The sequence below is a fragment of the Lepisosteus oculatus genome, chromosome 7, assembly GCF_040954835.1.
Source record: "Lepisosteus oculatus isolate fLepOcu1 chromosome 7, fLepOcu1.hap2, whole genome shotgun sequence".
NCBI classification, from domain to species: Eukaryota; Metazoa; Chordata; class Actinopteri; order Semionotiformes; family Lepisosteidae; genus Lepisosteus; species Lepisosteus oculatus.
Genome location: NC_090702.1, coordinates 32,425,389 through 32,443,874, shown reverse-complemented (window position 1 = coordinate 32,443,874; position 18,486 = coordinate 32,425,389). Strand labels below are relative to the sequence as shown.

At 36.2% G+C, this 18,486-nt stretch overlaps 1 protein-coding gene across 1 annotated transcript; it reads right to left on the bottom strand.

Moving 5' to 3' along the window:
• Nucleotides 1-7,804: 7,804 nt before the first annotated feature.
• Nucleotides 7,805-18,204, bottom strand: LOC138240823 (leucine-rich single-pass membrane protein 1-like). The gene is made up of 5 exons (XM_069192409.1): nt 18,026-18,204; nt 16,546-16,677; nt 11,951-12,034; nt 10,164-10,307; nt 7,805-9,840 (listed from the first exon to the last, which is right to left on the bottom strand). Exons 2-5 carry the CDS (start codon nt 16,670-16,672, stop codon nt 9,704-9,706), a joined length of 492 nt encoding a protein of 163 aa, XP_069048510.1. The 5' UTR covers nt 16,673-16,677; nt 18,026-18,204; the 3' UTR covers nt 7,805-9,703.
• Nucleotides 18,205-18,486: the final 282 nt, after the last annotated feature.

Below are 18,486 nucleotides of genomic sequence, written 5' to 3'. Positions count from 1 at the left end.
CTGAGTAAATGATTAAGTGTCATTCAACTGTCCAGAAATACACCATATTGACTAATCTGCTCAGTGAATTCATCATTTTCATAACCCCTATTTATAACAATATATATAATTTAAATGAATGATTTATAAAAATACATTTTAGGATGTGTGCAAACAGTTTTCTCAGATGATTTGAATTGATCATATAGAAAATTGTATGTTTTATATTTTTCTTGTTGTTTATTAAACGATATGAACAGCTGCTGGTAATGTGTAACAGGTGCTAGACATTAGCAATAATTCAGGAATTATGCTTTAGTATAAAATTTAGCTTTCATTTAACAAAAATATCTGCCATTGGAAGGAAAATGAAATTATATATAAACGGTATGGATAATGTATACTTTATAAATATTGTGATACACATTTACATCAAATTATAAAGTATGTGAACAAAACACTCATAATTATAGTGGTCTACTGTGTTTCCATAAAGCTCAACCATTATCTTTGCCCATACAGTCTTAAGCTTGTTTTTGTTTCTCACTAAAAGCTCACTGAATTGTCAAAGTACTGGCAGAAAACGTTTATCAGTTTCATTTATACATTATTCTATGAAACTGCTTAAGATTAGTGTATCCTATCTAATACATGTTGATTCCCATAAACAAGAAGAACAATATCATTTGTAGCTTAGCTTTTTCTGTTGAATTTCTCTAAACAGAAGAAATTGCAAATGTTGTTCTTTCTTGAGAGTGAAAGTGTTCCTGTCTTAAATGTTTATACATTTTTCCTGTTCTGTGCCATTCTAAAGCTTTATCCCTGGGAAGGTTTGATAGCTCTTTGGTCTTCATGGATAAATCTTTGCTTGAAATTCAGTACCTGAGTAAGTTATATGAACCATTATTGCTCACAGACAGAGACCACTCAACTAATTGTCTGACTTATCAATATAATTGTGTTCACCTGAACTAATTTAGGTTTGCCACAGCAAAGAAGGTAAATATGCAATCAACATATTTTAATGTTTTATTTTTTCTTTGCAGATTCTGCTTTTATTTGTTTTATATCTGGCATATAACGTCTTTCACCAATGAAAGTGTTTAGTTTGAGTTTAAAGTTATTCAAGTTTGGATTTAAAAAAATCACTTTAAGATATGTATATATCACTTGTAGTTCAACACATGGGGCATTACTAGAAGTGGGTGAACACATTTGGCCAGGCGCCTCATACTGTATATAGTTTATTTATAAAAACAGTGTGGTTTATAAAGTTCCCTGTACTGTAAGACAATGCAAGAGCTACATAAAAAGTGATACTGAAACACATACTGTATGTCTGTTTTGTATTTCTGTCATATCCAATAAATCCTAATGCATGGCAGGTAACGGTTTACAAACCTAAGCCATTGGGGCTCAAGTCAGGATATCATGTTTTCTCAGCTTTCACATTTTTCGGGTTAATTTCTGCTGTACTCTTCTGGGACTGGAATGAAGCACCAGAGGACACCTGGTGCTGAACTGCAATCTTCATTACTCAGTGTCTCTCTTGTGCTTCTCTCACAATGTTCATCTTGTGAATCCTGCTTCCTTCATTTCATCTATCATGCTCAAATAATGGCTCTAAAAATACTATTGAAACCTCGCTGTTGTTCTACCTTATAAATCTAAATTGCACTGCAAGTTAGATTCAATAGGAAAGTGTACACTACAATGGCCCTTAGACTCTTTACAGTAAGTGTTCAGAATTTAATGTTAATGAACAAAATATATTTTTTGTGAAATTTAAGTTGTTCATTCTTCTTCATAGTTAAATGAAAAGGAAATACCATACCGAACAGCGACAGGTCAGACAAGGATGTGTCACAATAGCAATAATTACCAAAACAATGACATGTAATTGTAGAGCAAGGGAGTGATTTTCTCTGTTAATGGAAAGTAATCAGGAGCAGTTAATTAAAAATTTTAACACAATTAGAATTGTTGTGAATTAGAATGTGTTGTGTTAGTAAGAAACAAATCTATTGGCATACAGTTTTGTTTAGTAATGTGATTTTTTTTAAAAAAAACACCAATTTCTTGTATATAATGTACCTACTGTAATACGGTGTCAGCAAAACTTGTCCCTATATCACGTGGCTATATAATATGATTTTTATTTCACATACTCTCAAAGACCAGTAGTTATATTCATTATCAGAGCTGAAAATGATCTAGTCTGATATGAATGCAGATTTATATTTTGCAGATTGTAAAGGATTTTCTTCATCTGGAGAAGAGAGAAGACATAGAAAGTCAAATAATCTGAAAAAAGTAGAGGTTAAGATAAGGCTACCACCAAAGAACAAGGGTGAGCAGAAACATAATTGAAAGATTATGACATACTGCATACAACATATACAAGATATTGGCATGGAGCTCTTCGACCTCTTCCTCTCCATACCTCCACAGAAAACAACCGGCTCTCCACAGTCCCCATTACGTCTGGTTTTCTCTTCCAGCTCTGAAGTATTGACATGGAACTTTTAAACACAGGTTTGGGAGGAGGCCGTATTTTAATCTCATCCACTTCTGCTGTCCTGAGCAAAAATATCTTACCTCCTGAGCTCACTTTTGCATCTTTTTACATCTTTCTCACACTACCTTCCTAGTTGATTAGATTTAGGATGTTAATTAGAGATGGAATAAGGGAGTCTAAAAAAAAGGATTTAGTCTGAATGTAGGAGTCAAGGTTAGGATTAAAGTTTACATCCGTATTATGGTAAGGCTTGGGAAGGAGAAAAGTGCACAACATAGTTTTGCAGTGTTCAGTCAGTGCTTTTTATTGCTGATCAATTCGGATTTCTTTTCTTCAGGAGTTCTTTAGCTCAAAATGCAGAGAAGGCAGGGCCATGATTCCTAGCAAGAGGCAGCAGGATCCTGATTTAAAAATACACATCAAGTGATGAATGTACATTACATGTACATTACATTACATTACAGCCACAGTACATACAGTATTTACAGATGATTTTGTTACACATTTAGATTGTAGATTACAAAATAATTCATTTCTATAGGGATGTGTGAATATTAAAATATAGTATTCACTTTAGAATAGGAAAGCTTACTGTGCGTGCTGTGCCATACATTATATTTCAGCAAAAATTAAAATTATTTGACAAGATATTATGCTGAAAATTATTTAATTGACAATAAAATGCAGGGCCACTCTAAATTTTCAAAATGTTTTATTGTTGTACTGTGATATAACCTGCTCCTTAATTGCTATGTTGATCCTACTAATTATGAACTAAATAAATAAGGAGCTGGTTGTAATAAAGTTGGGTAATGGGCTGGAGTCTGAATATGTTATACCTTCTTTCTATAGAAAAAAATATCCTTTAATAAAAATCTCATTTCATAGTAGATGTATTGTGATAATTGAAATATCTAAATATCCTTCAGATTCATTCATGATGTAATATATAACATAAATGAATATACTGTATTTACCTGTGTTAGAAAGTGTCTGCAGTATATCTTAAAAATGTTTCTTTAGACTACATACCCTCCCAGTTTAATTTTTTTGGCTATTGTGTTGAAATAAGCAACACAAAAATAATAGAAATGAGGAGCACCACAAACACTTATCTGAAATTACAGGGGCATGATTTCTCATGTAGATTAAACTGCAGTGTGATAGCAGGTTTAAGATAAGAATGATATACTAGAAAATAGGGTTTTATTTCTCCAGTGAACTTTTTCTGCTTGAACAGATTGCAATTAGCTTTCTGTCTCCACCCCCAGTACTGCTGGATTGTTGAAGCATCTGCAGAGATGTGAGAAGAAACAGCAGGTGGGTGAGGCTGTGAACAAAGTACCAGAGATTGTGGGGTCACATGTGACAGTATGGATGTCTTGTCCAAAGATATTTGTAGAGTCACAAAATATGACAGACAGATCAATGCACGTACATTCATAAATACACACCACTAAATGGTAAAGATAGAAGATATTATCTCAAATTCCCTGGAAGCTGTTGGTTTCATTTACAAAATTATAATTATAGGTAGGAGAGAAAAGTTTGTGCATGAGGATATTTCACATCTCAATCATTATGGGCAGTAGCACAATTTTATTAAATGTTTTTTGGAAGAACTTTATGTACAGCAAAGTTTTGGTAGCAGGTTTAATTAGTATACAGTAGAGTGTCAGCCTATGGACTGATAACTGACAGTATAGAGTAGTATAGATATCCCATCTTTATTGCAAACACTGTTATTGTACCCTAAAGCCAGTTACTTTCCCCAGTTACTCCATTTAACCCAGATTTAATAGTTTGAACCGGCAGAGCTGGGGGTAACCTTGAGATGGAATAATATCTCATACAGGAGGGGGAAGACACAGGCTCTCAGTTCACTTAACACTGAGATAATCAATGTGATCTCTGGCCTGAAGAGCCACTGTGCTCACCTTTACCTTAGCTTCTCACAGCAATGCCTGATGTCTGACTGCGCAAAGATACAATTGGTCATAAAGCTCATTAAGCATTCAGCATTAATTAATGAGAAATGCTTATTCAACATTAAGATGTCATGGAACTATTAAACATCTGAAGAAGTGACACTGACAGGTGTCTGAAATTACTACACAGTCAGATGACTCAATTATGACACTATGGAGACAAACAGTTTTTATGTACAGTAACTGTAGGGGGGCAGAATGTGCCATGACACTACCCATTCACCCTCTAGCACACTGAAAGCTCAACAGTACCTGAAATGGGGCTCACCACCCATTGTAGCAGAGACACGTCTCTTCATTTCAGTGATTTCTTGGACAGCTAAGTAGGCCATTAATGCCAAGCCTGTTCTTATCTGTGTTCTGCCAGATTGTGAGCTGCTGTTCGGAGAAACCTGATCACAGCTTGTTGGTGACATGATCAATGTTCAAACCCCTGACCACTGGGTCACAGAGCACTTCCATTGCCCCTAGATATCATATTCTAGCCACTGTAGACTACTGCCCTATTCAAATATTAACATGACATCATGTTACAAAACTAAAGAGGAAGGATAAGTAAATAATTTAATCTTAGCTTTTGTGTGCAAAACCTGTCGCATAATCTTCAAATATAGGTTGTGACCTGAACAAAGGTTCTACTTAAGAATCTAAGATATAATTAATCATTAGAAGCCCAAAGTGCTCTTAAAAACTTCACCCCCAATGGACACACAAATGTTTCCAAAATATTTCATAGTGTCATACTTCATAGGTGTCACCTGACTGCTCCGTGGCTTTCCTTTCAGTAGTGTTGTAAAACTGTTCAGAAACTCAACTGTTTGTGTGTTGATGTAGACAGATGGTTGGAGAGTTGAAGCAAGGAGTACAGTTTACAGCTAATGGAGCACTGTAGCCCACATAAATTATTTACACAGTGAAGAAATTAGCACTCTTTGTATTCTCATTTTAGTTACTTTACATTCTAGAGTAATGGAGGTAATTTGGTGTATAAGTCATATAATGAACATTTTCTACTTTGTGCTTTTTATTTAATACTTTGTGAAAAAGATTATTCATCCTTCCAGCCTTACATATACTGTACATACTGCTACTAATGGTAATGATAAGAAAAAGAAGAAAAACAACAAGAACATATATATGTTGCATAATAAAGATATTTTCTTCAGAATTCCACTTGTTGTTGGCTGATACTCAACATACTGATACTAAGTATAATGTCAATCTAAGAATCAAATTATATATTATAAATTATAATCCAGTGGTTCACAAGAAATAAAAGTGACTTCAGAAATACTTTTATGTGGTATATGTTACCATCCATGAGGATGAGGCATTACAGATCCAAGAGCAAGGAAGTCAGATCCCAGGGGAGTGGCACTCCAGAATGGACCCTGCTTCACAGGAAACAAAATAGGATGGAGAATCAAGGACAGGGTAGGGCTGGTCGGTCTGCTCCTGGAGCCGGGCAGGACAGGGTGAACATTGTCAGGGCAATCAACCGGAAGCACACCAGGGACCGGACTAAGCAGATTTACTCAAGGTGCTGCCTGGGCCGGGCTCGTGCAGAGTCCCAGGGACAGGTCAGGACAAGGGGCAGGCAGGAGGCTGGCAGGCTGAAGCAGAGTCTCAGCGGTGGAGGCCAAGCAGTAGGCAGGCTGGTACTGAAAAGGGGATGGCTGGATTCAGGGAAGGGAGACCTAATGACAGATCGCCAAAAGAGAAACTCAGGAGGGTTTAAATAACCTGGGGCACCTGAAGCTGTGCGGCTTCCCTCTATAGCCAGGTGCTCTGAATATCTTATCTCCTTGGCAATCAGTGCAGGGCAAGCAGGAGGGTAAAGACGCAGCCCGCAGCCACGGTAGCTGCAACCCAGGGAGGACGTAACAGTTCACAAATGTAATTGCAAAACACTCCAGGGACATAAATCAGAAGGACATTTATTCATTCATTATCTCATTGCTTCTTCCAGTTTGGGGATAATGCAATTATGTGGCAAATATTTTGTAGAACTGAAACTTTCTTGGACTAACTGCAAAGGGTTAAGTCTGATGCAAGCTTAGAATAGTGCATCACTCATCAGTGGTGAGCCGGAGCCTATCCCAGCAAGTAACGAGCAGAAGACAGGGTACATCCTGGATGAGATGCCAGTCCATTTCAAGGCACTCAAAGACACGAACACGCGCACTCTAAACCTACCACAATGTCTTTGGACTGTGGGAGGAAAGTGCAGCACCCAGAGAAAACCCAAGCAAACTGAAGGAGAAAATACTGTAAAACCTTCACACAGATATCACCCCAGGTCTGGAACTGAACCCCAGGCCCCAGTGCTGTGAGGAAGCAGTGATTGCCACTGCATCACCATGCAGCAGAAGGATCTCTAGATTAACAGTTGATGATTTGCAAGCATTATGTTTTGACTAATCTGAACCATTTAGTGACAGATACATTATATAGTATGAATAAATACATGGCACTTGTAAAATGCTATTCTTTGTGCTTTGCCTTAATGAAATATGTTTAAACCATTTTGATGTAAAAGTGCATTCATTTCTTAGTATGTTTCAAGATACAGTTTAACAGAAAGACTTTTCACAATCCCAGTCTTTTATAGTGGTAAATTTCTGTCATCTGGTGGTGATTTCTGAAACTGCAACTTTAGAAATTGGGAATCAAGAACAGTGGTAAAAGAAGGTTTTAGTAATCTAAAAAAGACAAACTCAATATTTAACAAATAGTAGAAATAAGAAAAGAGAGTTTCCTATTGGTGACCCATTTAATTTTAACAAAATGTTTCCTATCTTTTTAAATGAACTTGGCCTTTTCAAGCGCTAAAAAGATTATGAGGATTCTTTAGACTTCTTTAGCACTTACCTGAGACATTTTAAGAAGAAGCAATGGTTTGGAAGTTGTGGTATTGTTTGTTTGTTTGTTTGTTTGTTCTCTTAATCTAGTCGATACCCATATTTTGTATAAATTATTTTTATTTTAAATCAATAAATCAACATGATAGTAAAAAAAAATTCTCTTTTCTGATTGTATTCTGACAGATTTTTGTAGCTGTGCTTTCTGATATGAGGAGTTTCCCATTTATTGTGGTAGGGACCTGTATTTTACAGTACTGTATATAAAAATGTAACAGTTTGTAACTTTCCAACAGAAGCACTTATGTTTATGAGAAATCAAATATTCATGCAAATTCATCACTTTTGTGTTTTGATATTGATCACTTCACATTTTACAATTTTAAGAAGTAATCCAGATTAACGGAACCATAAAAGGAAGAAGTAAAACAACAAAAAATCTAGTAGGCAGCAACGCATAATATTATATATTGCCATTACTGTTTATTAAAGAAATCATGTACTATACTTTGGGAGGTTGACACAGTTTTATATACAATATATACTTAGTCTGTTAAACCTCCTCTAGTAAAATAATAATTTACCCTTTAATACTACAGTACGTCTTATCCCCAAACCTTAGAAAATATTGAGTGTTGGGGCTTAGCCAAACAAATTGGCATGACAAAGATTTTTCTAATAGGGAACATGAACTGGGTTTAGACCATCATGAGACAAGTTAGTTTTATCCTATAGATAGACGTGTCGTTGCAGTAGTAATCCAGCTCATTAAGGTAATACAGGTTCAGACACTTGGTGTACAGTACAGTAGCTGAGGAGCCAATGGTACAAAGCTACCACCTGTGGGATAATGACTGTACTCTTCTTTGTCAGAATCGCCAACAAACACTTACAAAATAGTAGGTTCCTAAAGTGAACTGATATTTCTGTTACATACATACAGTATATTTCAGATTCATGATAAGGTATTTAGAGAAAGCACTGGGATTTATACATTCAAAATAAAAGTACTGTACACTTGCTTTGAAAACATAAACAGTTTAAAAGGACATGCAGTTTAGTTTGGAGTGGGTAGCTTATTAATGCTAAAGCAGTTGGTCATCCTAATCTATATTAATGACCTGGACATTAAAATACTAGGAAAAATTTGTGATTTAAAAAATGATATCAAACAAGATGGGAAAGCAAAGGAATTTTAAAAGATTACAGACTGCATCCAGAATGTGACAGCCACTCAAAATGAATTATTTGTGAAAAAGTGAAAGGTATCATAAGGTGCAAACAATTTCGAAAGAGAAAAAATACTTGAAAAGGTTGTTTGTGTAAATCTGTCACATAGTTTCTTCTGGACAATCTAAAGGAAAACAAATGCTAGCAGAAATCTGGGTTATGTAACATGAAATGCTGAATTAAAGACTAAAAGATTAAAATGCATAATGATGACAATGTTCATATTTGCAAATTCACTTCTGAATGCCATATAACAAAAATGTATCTAAAGTTTTGAAAATGTTTGTGAAATGCGGTACCAGAAAAATAATTGCACTGAAAAGTGTGTAAGTGAAAGTGGCATTTGAAAGAACTTTTCATCATTACCTTTGGAAAGAGAAGACCACAGAGACTTGTGTCAAAGTTTGAAAGACCTGGACATGGTCCAGAGGACTAAAACTGGAGATCAATATCTGAAGGAAGCTGGCTGATTGTCCAGCACCAGTTGGTAGTATCTTGAGAATATTTTTGGACCAAGTGCTACTCAGTCAAAAAAGCAAGATAAGAAAAAACAGCTAATGATCAAACAAATTATGCCCTCAATCTCCTCCATGCTCTATCTAGGTAGGTCATTTTAGAAAAACAAAGAACACTTATGTGATTGGGAAATGTCAAAAATACTAATCTGCTTAATATATATCCAAGTTTTTATGTTTGCCATAGTCCTTACTAGTAGCTGGACAAAATGAGCATCTAGCTAATTTTTCTTCTGCAAATGCAGAGTACCATTATTTTACTTTAGCTGGAAAAACTGAATTATTGAGGTTCTGACCTGAGCTGAATTACTTTGTGTAGGATATGTATTGGATGAAGTCAACATCAACCACATTCTCTCCATGCATATGCACTTAATTATGCAGAGCAGCGCATTGTAATCATTACATAATTCCAAAAACTACTCTAGGAGAGGGCAGTGCTTGCATTGTCTGGTTCCTCTTTTAAAGAGAAAAGCAGACATGTCATTGCTATAAATAATGCTTTCTGCAAGATGAATGCACTAGGAAGTGACAATCACCACAGTGGTAACACAAAATGACATGGCAACCTTCCATGTTCTGTCAATTGAGCCATTAGGAGAACTTTCTGAATTAACTCTCCCTTTGATTTTCAGCTGCTGAGATGTTTAAATACTCTGAAATGAGAACTTTCCATCCTTTCATCTCCTTCAGGATTTCTTGGTACAAGTCGTTGCTAGACAGCTCCTCCACCTTCCTCGTGGTTTGTGCTGCAATACAATGACAGCATCCCAAATTTCTAGTTATTAAAGAAAATGTTTGCAAAACCTGGTTTTAGAGAGTAGAATCCTATAAATATATAAGTGCTATAAATATTGGCTGAAAAAAAATCCAATTACAAGTTCAACTTTAAATCATTTACTGTACGAAGTACAAGAAAATTATGTACTGAAAAAAATTGTATTGTGGAATATTGCCCATCTGGAGTCCTTCATTTTGGTTTTACTAAAGATATTCTATTAAATTTGAGAACTAAAGCTGTAGAAAGCAGTAGCTGAGTATTGAGTGACCAGGAGAGGAATTCTTCTCTTACCTGTTAAATAAATTGCGAAGGAAGACAGGACAAGACTTGCTGCCAGCGCCACTGCGAGGATTATGAGAAATATGCACAAGCATCTGGAACAACTGCACCACGTTTCATGGCTTTTTCCTTCTTCCAAGGGAGAATGTCCATCAGCTTTAATGAATTGAAAGATGGTTGACAAGTGTCCTGCTAATGTACTATAGGGACAAAATATGTGCTTACAAAAGCTGTGAATTATAACTGGACTACATTATTCAAAAATACAATTCAAGCCCTGGGTTTTTGTTCATGTCTGTTAAGATGCCCCATTATATTTCATTTATTTCATTTTCATTTAATCTGAACTGCCCAGCCATCACAATTGTATAAGTTGTGACATCCCCCAACTTTTCATCAAGAGGGAGAGCTGTTCCCAGTTGAAGGAGCGGCACAACTTAAATTGACATCACCAAGACCCTGCAAGAGTCTGGGAAACCCAAGAAGTTCAGCAATTCCTAGCCCAGCATTGCACTACAAATTGTGAACTAACACTTTGTGCAGAATTAAGCTCTGAATATATTGAAGGAGAGAAGAAAAAAAGCTGTACACTATTGGAAAGCAAAAATACTTTTTATATAATGGATCTTTGCATAACATTTCTAACTTCAGAAGCAGGATACAAACTTATAAAATAAAAGTGTTGGAACTGAAGTAAGGCTATTAACATTTAATCTGAAACAGAAGATTGTTGTGTTTTTTTTAAATTGTGCAATTTTCAAACTGAATACAAGGATTATCTAATCATCATCAGAAAGCAGCTAATTCCCAATCCAAGGATTAGTGATTTGTTTGTTTTTTTTCCGGTACAATTTCAAACAAATAGATTTTTGTCTGTTGAAATATCCCACTTCATGGATAGACAACAGAACAGCACAAGCCTGATCATTTTACCTTATGCAAAAGGAAATATGCAAGTAAGCTACTGTACCAATGTAGGTCCAGTCAAAAAAGTTTTGTAGTGTGAAGACTCTTCTCCCATGTTACATTTCCTATGCACTAGAATGGCAAGAACTCTCCTTCCGTACTGTCCTAATGACAAATGTGACAGACCTTTCATGAATAACATTGTCCATTCAAATCAATTACATTATGAAGCTTTTTCTTCTACACGGCTTTCATTTTGGGGATAACATAAACTCTTTTGATCACCAGTGCGTAAAGTCATTTTTAGCTCCTGCCCTGTTCTCTTTGATCAAAGATGAAAATCTATAGCCACAAGCTTTCTCCTTAAAAACCAGTATAAGCATTCCATGCACTGGATACTTAAAACTATTTCTCCCAGGATACAGGAAATAGATAACTGTGCTGTTACAGTACAACACAACAGAAAATGTAGTTCTCAGAGTTAAAACAACCCTTCACTTACCTTCATATACAGTATACTCTTGTTTACTGAACACACATACTGTACATGTATGAAACATATTTTGTTATGTTTTAGAAAAAATATGGGCGCTAAGCAGAATAAACTATTAAACCTTTCTGTCATGTGGTAATACTCAAGTAATCGCTTCCCCAAAAGTGTTTTTTTCTGTACTATTTAACATTTTATAAGATTACAATAGCTGAATACATATACAATATACAATACAAAGTATTTTCTTTACAAACCTCAATGCGTAACTACTTAAAATTAAATAGTGATTTTGTTTGCAAGAAAAAAGTACAATTAATATTACCCATAACTATTTCTATAAATTGAAAACTTAAATAAATATATTAATCCATTTGATATGTTCTTGCTGTGCTCTACTCACCTGCTTTGGGCCTTTCTTGGGTATCATTCTGGTTTCCCTTGGTGTCCTGTGTAGCATTATCCTGGGGGCTAAAGGGCAGCTCTGCTAAAATTTGAAAGAGTGGCATCAGAAAAAAAAGTTATAATATAAACTAATATTTTAACAATTCAGACTTTAGAAAAAGATTCAGTTGGGTCTTATCAGAGCTGTTTTTTGTCTGTGAGCACAGGCAACATTTCTGTAGGGAAAGATCAGTGGAAAGACCTCTGCTCTGCACATCAAAATAACAGCACAATTCACCAGTTGTCACACTGTCAACTGGGTAATGACCAGAATAGCCTGTTGTCCAAAGCCTGATATGCTACCAGAACCCAAAGACCTTTGAAGTTGTCACAGATGCAGCACTTCTAGCTCTATCTAATTATACTGCAGTAGATGTGACACAGAAAAAGACATCTGCTCTCACAAAGATCACTGTTCGAACACTGGAAGTTGATAATTGAAAAGACAGGACAAGTGATTGACACAAACATAAATTTTGTTTTACTTCTGTCTTGACAGTGTGGATCCATTTTTAGAACAAACAATGCAACGGGTACTCAGGCCAAGTAACATGTGGCTGTTTCCTAACACATACAGTGCCTTGCGAAAGTATTCGGCCCCCTTGAACTTTTCAACCTTTTGCCACATTTCAGGCTTCAAACATAAAGATATAAATTTTTTATTTTATGTGAAGAATCACCAACAAGTGGGACACAATTGTGAAGTGGAACGAAATCTATTGGATTTTTGAAACTTTTTTAACTAATAAAAAAATGAAAAGTGGGGCGTGCAAAATTATTCGGCCCCTTTACTTTCAGTGCAGCAAACTCACTCCAGAAGTTCAGCGAGGATCTCTGAATGATCCAATGTTGTCCTAAATGACTGATGGTGTTAAATAGAATCCACCTGTGTGTAATCAAGTCTCTGTATAAATGCACCTGCTCTGTGATAGTCTCAAGGTTCTGTTGAAAGCGCAGAGAGCATCATGAAGACCAAGGAACACACCAGGCAGGTCCGTAATACTGTTGTGGAGAAGTTTAAAGCCGGATTTGGATACAAAAAGATTTCCCAAGCTTCAAACATCCCAAGGAGCACTGTGCAAGCGATCATCTTGACATGGAAGGAGTATCAGACCACTGCAAATCTACCAAGACCTGGCCGTCCCTCTAAACTTTCAGCTCAGACAAGGAGAAGACTGATCAGAGATGCAGCCAAGAGGCCCATGATCACTCTGGATGAACTGCAGAGAACTACAGCTGAGGTGGGAGAGTCTGTCCATAGGACAACAATCAGTCTTACACTGCACAAATCTGGCCTTTATGGAAGAGTGGCAAGAAGAAAGCCATTTCTCAAAGATATCCATAAAAAGTCTCGTCTAAAGTTTGCCACAAGCCACCTGGGAGACACCCCAAACATCTGGAAGAAGGTGCTCTGGTCAGATGAAACCAAGATCGAACTTTTTGGCCACAATGCAAAACGATATGTTTGGCGTAAAAGCAACACAGTTCATCACCCTCAACACACCATCCCCACTTTCAAACATGGTGGTGGCAGCATCATGGTTTGGGCCTGCTTTTCTTCAGCAGGGACAGGGAAGATGGTTAAAATTGAGGGGAAGATGGATGCAGCCAAATACAGGACCATTCTGGATGAAAACCTGTTGGAGTCTGCAAAAGACCTGAAACTGGGACGGAGATTTATCTTCCAACAAGACAATGATCCCAAACATACAGCAAAATCTACAAAGGAATGGTTCACAAATAAACGTATCCAGGTGTTTGAATGGCCAAGTCAAAGTCCAGACCTGAATCCAATCGAGAATCTGTGGAAAGAGCTGAAAACTGCTGTTCACAAACGCTCTCCATCCAACCTCACTGAGCTCGAGCTGTTTTGCAAGGAAGAATGGGCAAGAATTTTAGTCTCTCGATGTGCAAAACTGATAGAGACATACCCCAAGCGACTTGCAGCTGTAATCGCAGCAAAAGGTGGCTCTACAAAGTATTAACGCAAGGGGGCCGAATAATTTTGCACGCCCCACTTTTCATTTTTTTATTAGTTAAAAAAGTTTCAAAAATCCAATAGATTTCGTTCCACTTCACAATTGTGTCCCACTTGTTGGTGATTCTTCACATAAAATAAAAAATTTATATCTTTATGTTTGAAGCCTGAAATGTGGCAAAAGGTTGAAAAGTTCAAGGGGGCCGAATACTTTCGCAAGGCACTGTAACACAGACTTTCATTCCCTCAAAAAGCCTATACATTATAAGCCTATATATTATAGGCCCACCCAATTGCCCATATTAAGACTCTGCTAATTGGTCTAGAGTTACTGCCTGTTGGAAATGTTACTGCTGAGTCCACATCCATTGGCAAGTGCACCACCCTGGGAAAAGATCAGATGATTTTCCATGTCCATGTCAGAGCTGGCTCTGCAATAGACAAACATTCTCCAACTCCATACTAGACAGTTCTGTGATATTGTTTTATTCTTTCATGAGCAATACCCTATTTGCAAGAATAAAAAATATATATTTTTTAAACTTCAAGCGTTTACTACAAGTTATCTTTCTCCCAGATAAAGAAGATGCTTATTTCTGGTACAGGGCACACAACAGCCAGAACCTGTCCCAGAAGTAGAGGAGTGTGCCTCATGCACCACCGGTCCATCACAGGGCACACACACAGGACCAATTCAGAAGCATCAATTAATCACCAGGGTGTCTTTGGAAAGCGGGATTGTGAGAGGGCAGTGACTACAGAGAAGATGGAAACCCTTTTCTGAACCATATCACCTGTCCAACTGACCCGCAACATTTGGTAAGGAGACATTTTAAAAAGCAAAAATTTGAAGTCTCAAAGGCTTCAAATGTTTTATCACCATGTGCTGTCTGAAGTCTGAAGTTATGCAAGCTGTGCCAGAGAGCAAAAAAAGGACACTAACGACTGAGTAAGTGAGCAGCTGTGGAACTAAGTTAATGAAAGTATTTATGAAGAGTCTGAGGGAGAGACTTAGTTTTTATGAAATGCCTCAAGGAGAGACTGGAGTTAAGAGTTCCTTGTTTTGAGGCCAGTAAATGGACGATATTGATAGAGAAGGACTTGGATAAGTCTAGTTAGCAGTTAAACAAGGAACGTAGGCTTTTGTTTTGTTTGGGTTTAGTTTCCTGTGCACTGTACTAAAAGAGCACTTTTTTAACCTTACGGCTGTCTTGTGTCTGTTTCACTCTGACCTGTCTATCAATGCTCCTATTTTATGACACTCTACACCAGGATGTCACACAGAACACCTACACAACCCTGAGAAAATGCAAAAACATTAAAACAATACGCAGTAAACAATAAAACTAATTTTTATATGTAGACAGTATCATTTGCTCAAAAAAGATTTTACAGGACATTATTGGGAGGAACCAATAATGGAATAATAGGAACAGTTGTTGCACTATCAAAATTTTCATAATATTTACTGGTATTGTTGGGGCGCGTTGCAGTAGAATATTCAAACTTCGGTCCAATAATCTGCATGAGGCACAAACATCTGAGTCAGACCTGATGGGATTGTGCAGAAATTTGAAAGTCTCAAAAGCTACTGCTCTGACAATGGGGATTGAGACATGTAAAAGTGGGTTATGGACAGTGTTATGACCAAACATACTAAATGTACTGTATGGTCATACATACAGTACATTGTGAATAGAATACTGTATGCACTCAATTTAGAATTGATCAATGCAATTCCTGAGTAGATTTCTTTCTCCTCTCACGACACAAACCAAAATTTAAAAAAATAAAGGTGAATCTCAACACACAAGACAGAAAGAACATGCTCTCTTGTATAGACAGTTGATTGGAAGCCCCACTGCCTCTCCATCTCCCTAATCCCTGGCAGCGAAGTGATGTGTGATGAGATTTATTACAATCTGCTTCTTGTGTGAGGCTCACTTGTGCTCTTCTTAATGTGTGGCAGGTTTTCACCAGCTGAAGTTCAAAGCAATGCATTTGTGAGTGGGTAGGTCCATAGCCAAGTATATGAGCTGAACTGATATTTTCAAGGGCCTCACTTACCTAACATTTCTCTAACAAAATGATCAAATATCTTGGATAGAACCTATTAAAGACCTTTTATCCATAGCAAACTACTCCATTTTCTTAAAGGAAGTATGGTTTTACACCTTCACACATGATCACCACACGGGTTATCTGCAGGATAACATAAATTTCTAACATAAATTGAACAACATGTACCTGTTCATTCTAGATTGAGCATTGGGATATGAACAGATTTGCCTCTAGCCTAGACTACATAAAATCACAAATTACAAAAATATATTGAGGCACTGTATATACAGAATATAGGTGTTATTCTTATGTTAGAAGTATCTATCAATCATAGAGTGATACCTACAACTAAAAAATGTACACTTAAAAGTAAAATATAAACTATACAGATATTGTTACCAATTATTCCAGTATTCAAAAACATGTATTTATATTTTAATCTGTATTTGAAATCTGCAGCACATTCATTTGAAAACTGAACAATATATTTTCAAATGAATCATTTGAATTCTTACCAGATAAAAGCAGTTGTGGATCACTGCAAACATTCAATTTGTTTAAATTATTCAAAGAATCAGCTGCATAAAGTTTTCCTTCTTCATCAAGGATGTCAATTTCTGTCTCTAGGGCTATATCACCCATTGTACCTGAAATTAACACCAAACAAAGGAACTGTAAGAGTTGTTAATAGAATGAGTTATGACACATCTGTGATCTTAACAGGCTTGTTGTTAATCTTTACAAATAATGTCAATTCCTATGCCTAAGTGTGGTATGCAACTTTAAGAACTTTGTTACTGCAATCTGTATATCTTTGAGTAATGTTGGTTAAGAATGCAGTAATCACTGCGCTTTTTGTGATCATTAAAGGGAATTAAAGAAGCTAAGTTTGAAATTATGAAATAATTGAAATGATTACTATTGAACTATTGTGAGCATTTATTACTGTGAATCTACTATAAACAGTGATTTTTGGAAGAAAGGAATTAAAGTTTTATTAGACAGATGTAAAATGTTATCACATCTAATGACTAGGACAAGAATGAAAAGTGAACCACATGCCACGCTATGGCCCTGAGTGTTGCTCAAAGCCTGGACCACTTATTGTTAAGATAATTTTATTATTGTGTTTTAACACATAAGCAGCCTAGGTATTGAATAGTAATTTAACTATGCAGTCCAGAGGCTAAAAAGTATTTTTGTAAAACATAGTTTTATGGTTATACCCATAAAGATATAAATACACACAATTATGCACCCAAGGTTTAAAATCATTTGTTTCAGATTGTCTTTCAACTGTTTAAAATATAAAATGTAACAGTTACTTTTTTATTCTCTAAATGGCTTGAGAAAGACCTATCATACAAAGTAGTTTTGATTATTTAATCCTTGGGCAAAACACAAAAACGTCTATTCTAGTAATGTTCTACACATATGTATGGATGTAGGCCCTACTTAGACAGGTCCGGTGCTCATTTCCAATACATTAAATGCATTTTGATGATGTTTACTGTAATGGTGAAAATGAACAAAATAGTTATAATATTTTGAATTCTATTTTTATTTGTTTCTTAGTTCTGTCCTTGCATGGCCATGAGGACTGTGAACTGAAAGCCTGAGGCATCTGTTTAGAGTTCGTCTTTCAACTAATCTACAGATGCAAGTACTGGAATTCACAAATTAGCAGCATCTCAAAATCCTACAGGGAAAATACCATTTTGAGTTCATTCATAATCATCCTTTGGCAAGACATTTCGCTACAATCTCACAACTCTGAACAAAAAAATCCAGATGGCAGTGAACAGACTCATAAAAAGAATTTCATAAAGAATACAAGAAAAACGAATATCCTAACCCTGACTACAAAAACATCTTAACATGATAAAAATGATTGAAAGAACACAATGTTCACAAGAGCTAGCTGAGGGTTTCTGTGTATTCTGACAGGAGGTTAGTGCAGTTTGAGTCAGTCTCTAAGCTCATGCCAGTACTTACCAGAAATGTATGAGAATGCAATTCTGAGAGCAGTCCAGGAATTGCTTACTTCATTAAGAGAAGGGGGTGGGGAGCCAGTTCATGAAATAGCCATGTTCACTAGGTTAATAAGCCATGAGATTGAGAATCATAGGAGCTAGGTCAGAGCAGCTAGACCCGTGAATCTTTCCTGAGCTTGGTGATCCCTTTAACTCCCCTAAATTTAGCCTAAGACGGCAGCCAACATATCAGGTTTCCAAATACAGAACAGTTTCACTTGAAATGATACAATGAGTAAGCCTTACACAAAAATAGAATTCAGTGAGAGCAATAATACGAAAAATAAATCAGATTGAACACTTAGAAGGGACAAAATCCTAAGAATAACCTTTTTCCATTCAGGTATTTTTAAAATTACCACAATGCTCTGTATTTATGTATATACTGTAGGTGTCTGGTTTCAGCAATCAGAAACTTCAGTA